Below are 5,276 nucleotides of genomic sequence, written 5' to 3' on the forward strand. Positions count from 1 at the left end.
TGTAAAATGGAGGTAATAGTAGTATTATGCTTCCCTCTTTGGGTTGGTAGAATTGAAGATCCGTAATTTTAAAGTGTCTGGATCGGTGTGGGAAACAGAGAGCGTCCAATAAACGATAGCTTTTACCATCATGGGTGCAGGTGGCGGGAGGCCCACGCTCTAGTCCAGGTACCTGCCCCCTCTGACTTTACCCCTTCTTAGTTCACGATCTCCGAGCGTCAATTTCCTCATCCATAAAATTAAAATATGGGTTTCCCCATCTGAGGCCAGGGTCCCTTCCCTCAGAAGTCTGCATCAAATGTGACTCAAAGATTCTCAGTCTGACTGACTCGGTGCTGGTACCACTGGTATAACTGGGAAATCCAGGGAGGCGCCCTCTTGGCGGGGGCAACACACTGCAGGTGGGAATCCCTGCGCAGCGCCGCTCGCCCCGGCTCGGCTTCAAAAGTTAAATGCCGGGTGGGCCTGGCAGTTAGCTATTCCAGGAATTTGAGCGCAAGTTTGGAGAGAGGCGGCACCCAGGAGCCTCGGATGGGCGTTCCACCTGCCACACTTGATCAGCCTGGCCGGGCCGGGGCGGGGCCGGGGCGGGGCCGGGCCCGGGTCTGGATCCCAGACACTGTCAGGGGCGGGTCCAGGTCCGCGAGCTCGCTCCGCCTCCGGGGTGTTGTCAAGGTTCCCCGCCTCCGCGGCGAACAGCTGCTAGGGACGTAGGAAGAGGAAGGGGTGGAGCTACCTTGAGGCCGGTGGCGGAGCTGTCAGCCGACTGCAGCGGGACAAACCGGCTGCCCCTAGCGCTGTCCCAAGGGCTTTGAGGCCAGCCAAGGGCCTAGACTGGCAGGGCCGGGTCAGGAGACCAGACCGGTCTAGGAAGCCAGGCAATGCCGCGCCACGGAGTAAATCCCGGCCAGCGCCACTCCAGGTCCGGCAGGGACCAGCGATGGGACAGAGCCCTCGGAGCCCCCAGCCTGGGGCTCCTGTGGATGGCGCTGGCGTTGGCCCTGCTAGACTCCCTAACCCTCTGGACTCCCGCGGGGGCCCACCCACTTCCCACCCAAGGCCTTTTCGCCAGTTTTGGTCTCGTAAGGCCCCAGCTCCAGGAAACCTTTGGGTGGTGGAACCTCACCTGCCCAGTTTGCAAAGGCCTGTTCACTGCCATCGACTTTGGACTGCAGGTGAGTGCTGAAGGGACTGTGGCGAAGCAGGCCAAAGGAGAGCCCCAGGGCCTAGGGTCCCAAAGAGCATCCCCTCATGGGGAGAGTCTGGCATCCACAAGCCATTAATGAATTTGCTCTCCTTTAAGGACACTGGTGGCTGTTTGCTACCACTACCTCCACTGTGACCTTGTAAAGTAAGGAAAGGGTTCGAATTATATGCTGAGCATTTTCCTAGCCATTTTATACAGTTTAAATCAAGCCTGCGAGCTTGTTTCATTACAGCTGTTGTCTCCATTTTACAAATGAATAGAGTCCCAGAGGGGTGAAGTCACTTGTCCAAGGCCAGACAGCTGGCCAGGGGAGAGATGGGGACCCCCACCCTGGTGTGCCTTTGCCTCACACTTGGCATCTCCAGCCCTGAGCACCACGCCTGGTACTATCCACTCAAAAGGAACTTGAATTTATCCAGGACCTGGGACTACATGGGGCTGTCTTAACTCTTGATAGTGTCATGGTGAGCACTGATTGTTAGGTGAGCGTTGTGAGGCTCCCCAGGTAAACAGGGCCCTGCCCCTTTGTGTGTCCCCAAACCCTGGAGAGTTTGTCATTGTGCCCAGCCCAAATTTCAGGGCACGCTGCAGACTGTGCCTGAGGAAGCTAGCTCGGCAAGCAAAGGCCTAAGTTGCCACTGGCCATGGAACTGAAGAGAAGCGCTGGCCTGGTGCTGCCTGAGCCTCGGGGCAGTCGCTGTGGGGGGTGGGGGCTGGGGGCCTCTGAGTTCAGCCCAGGCCCAGTTGGGATACAAAGGCCCAAAAGGTGGTCGCCATGGGTTGGCCTAGCCTCTGTGCTCTGTCTCTGACCTCTCACCACTGGGTTTTCCCACCACAGAACGAGGTCAATGTGGCCCGGGTGGGTTCCCTGGCCATCAAGCTGTGCAAGCTGCTGAAGATAGCACCACCTGCTGTGTGCGAGTCCGCTGTCCACCTCTTCGAAGATGACATGGTGGAGGTGTGGAGACGCTCAGTACTGAGCCCATCTGAGGCCTGTGGCCTGCTCCTGGGGTCCACCTGTGGGAATTGGGACATTTTCTCATCTTGGAACATCTCTTTGCCAGCTGTGCCGAAGCCACCCCCCCAGCCGCCCAATCCCCCAGCCCCAGGTGCCCCTGTCAGCCGGGTCCTCTTCCTCACTGACCTGCACTGGGATCGGGACTACCTGGAGGGCACAGACCCTGACTGTGAGGACCCACTATGCTGCCGCCGGGGTTCTGGCCTGCCACCTTCCTCCCGCCCAGGTGCTGGGTACTGGGGTGAGTACAGCAAGTGTGACCTGCCCCTGCGGACTCTGGAGAGTCTGTTGAGTGGGCTGGGCCCCGCTGGCCCCTTTGATATGGTGTACTGGACAGGAGACATCCCTGCGCATAACGTCTGGCACCAGTCTCGTCAGGACCAGCTGCAGGCCCTGACCACTGTGACAGCCCTCGTGAAGAAGTACTTGGGGCCAGTGCCTGTGTATCCTGCCGTGGGCAACCACGAAAGCACACCCGTCAACAGCTTCCCTCCCCCGTTCATAGAAGGCAACCACTCTTCCTGCTGGCTCTATGAGGCGATGGCCAAGGCATGGGAGCCCTGGCTGCCTGCTAAAGCCCTTCACACCCTCAGGTACTTGGGTTCCTTGGGAAAACTGGAATGGAAAAGAAAGGTGGATGAAAGTGAAAGGAGCAGAGAACCTGGGCGTTCTCCCTGACTGCTCTAGCAAGAGTCCTCCCCTCTCCTCCCTGGCCCCCCCAAATCTGACTCCACCTTCCACTTCTGCCCTTATCTCCAACCACCCTCCTTCCCAGGGCTGGCAGCACACCCTCTCCGTGCCAGGCTCAGCTGTGCTCAGGTGGGCCCTCTGTAGAACGCCTTCCCCTCCTGTTTGGCATCCCACCTTTGCCCAGCCTAGCCAAGCCAAGGTCATCTTTCCTGAGTGGCCTTCGCTTCCCAGTCTAGCTCACTTTTCTCTCTACCCTGAACTCCTAGAGCCCTTAGCCCTCTGAACTACTCCTCAACCACTTGGGCCCTGTCATCATGCTGTTTGGTCTTGAGCTAGAATGTGAGCTCCTCGAGGGTAGAGATAATATTCTGCATGCCTCTGCCCTCCATCCAGATGTCTAGCACAGGACTGGGCAAGCAGGACCAGGATTATGAATGAGTGTTGACCCCTCGTGTTCACTTTGTTTCAGAACTGGGGGGTTCTATGCCCTTTCCCCATACCCCGGCCTCCGCCTCATCTCTCTCAATATGAATTTTTGTTCCCGTGAGAACTTCTGGCTCTTGATCAACTCCACAGATCCTGCTGGACAGCTTCAGTGGCTGGTGGGGGAGCTTCAGGCTGCTGAGGATCGAGGAGACAAGGTGAGGAAGAGTCGGGGCATGGTGGTGTAGGTGGCCCAGCTCTTGCCAGCAGACTCCTGTCTGGAGCTGGAGCACATGTGAGCAGAGAAGCTTCCAACAATGGTCTTCTCTGGGGCCTCAGCTCAAGGTGCCCCTTACAAGTCCTTTTGTCCAGCCCCCCCCCTCTCTCTGGCCAGGAGTACCAGCCAGTGTAGAAGAGATGAGTACCAAATATGCTGGCCAGGGCTCTCTGAACGCCTCCTTGCCCTGATAACTGTCCTTGTCTTTCCCCAAAGGTGCACATAATTGGCCACATCCCCCCAGGGCACTGCCTGAAAAGCTGGAGCTGGAATTATTACCGAATTGTAGCCAGGTAAGAGGGAGATCGGGATGGGGGATGAAGAGTCTGATGACTGAAATTCCCTTGAGCCTGTCAACATCCCTGCTGCCCGTCTGGGTGAGGAGGCTACTTATCTGAATGGGATGCAAAAGAAGGCATCCCACCCTCCTCCCTAAAACCTTGAGTATGATTCCTGTCTTCCGGCTAGGTACGAGAACATCTTGGCTGGTCAGTTCTTCGGCCATACCCACGTAGATGAATTTGAAGTCTTCTATGACGAGGAAACCCTGAGCCGGCCACTATCCGTGGCCTTCCTGGCACCCAGTGCCACCACTTACATCAGCCTTAATCCTGGTGAGTGACATTGATGGCAGTTGCTGAAATAGGGGAAATTGGTGAGTTAAAAGGGCAGGGTTGGAGCCTAGGCCAGCAAGGGGCTGGATATGAGGCCCCTCCCTTCTCTTGCTCCTCCCATCTTCAGCCAGCCCCTCCCTCCTTGCAGGTTACCGGGTCTACCAGATAGATGGCAACTACCCGGGGAGCTCTCACGTGGTCCTAGATCATGAGACCTACATTCTGAACCTGACGCAGGCTAATCAGCCCGGAGCCACTCCACACTGGCATCTCCTGTACAGGGCTCGAGAAACCTACGGGCTGCCCAATGCACTGCCTGCCGCTTGGCACGACCTGGTATACCGCATGCGGGGAGACGCACAGCTATTCCAGACCTTCTGGTTTCTCTACCATAAGGGCCACCCGCCCTCCGAGCCCTGCGGCACACCCTGCCGCCTGGCTACTCTGTGCGCCCAGCTATCCGCCCGCTCCGACAGCCCTGCTCTGTGTCGCCACCTGTTGTCAAATGCGAGCGTCTCTGAGGTCCGGAGTCTGCGGCCTCGCCCGCCACTCTGCTAGCACCCAGTTGGGAAAGTGCGTGTCTTAGGTAGGGAGCAAAACCCCCAAAGGGCCGCTGTGGGAAGGACATCGACAGTGAAGAGTCTATCCTGGGCCCCAAGTACACGGGGGAGACAGCACCTTCTTTTCTAGAGCTGGGTAGGCAAGACATGAAGGAGGGTTGGTGGCTCTGCCTGTCCTGGGGCTGCTGTCCTTTCCCTGACACGGAGCAGAGGTCTCCGCTGGCACTGCCCTGGGCAGAGCAGACGGAGCTGCCGCCCCAGGCCTGTGCTGGCCAGCCAGGAACACTAGACTGCTGCCGCTGCCTGCCTGGCTGCCAGGCTGGTAAAATAAAGATAAGAGACTTGGACTCCAGATCCTCTCCCTCTGTGACTGTCCCAATTTCTTCTCTCAAAGAGGCAGGGCAAGGGCACTTGGGGAACACAATCCTAACTGAGGGATCAGGGTGATGGGGCTGCTGGTGTGGTGCAGACGCAGGAAGTCACACGG

General features: G+C 57.9%; 1 protein-coding gene across 1 annotated transcript; it reads left to right on the forward strand.

The window, feature by feature from the left end:
• The first annotated feature begins 689 nt into the window (after positions 1–689).
• SMPD1 (sphingomyelin phosphodiesterase 1) lies at positions 690–5,143 on the forward strand. The gene is made up of 6 exons (XM_037051587.1): positions 690–1,175; positions 2,046–2,818; positions 3,385–3,556; positions 3,832–3,908; positions 4,084–4,229; positions 4,378–5,143. The coding sequence occupies exons 1-6, from the start codon at positions 882–884 to the stop codon at positions 4,785–4,787; spliced, it is 1,872 nt and encodes a 623-aa protein (XP_036907482.1). The 5' UTR covers positions 690–881; the 3' UTR covers positions 4,788–5,143.
• The last annotated feature ends 133 nt before the right edge of the window (positions 5,144–5,276 follow it).

The sequence above is a fragment of the Sturnira hondurensis genome, unplaced genomic scaffold, assembly GCF_014824575.4.
Source record: "Sturnira hondurensis isolate 20B ecotype Veracruz unplaced genomic scaffold, ASM1482457v3 Scaffold0007378, whole genome shotgun sequence".
NCBI classification, from domain to species: Eukaryota; Metazoa; Chordata; class Mammalia; order Chiroptera; family Phyllostomidae; genus Sturnira; species Sturnira hondurensis.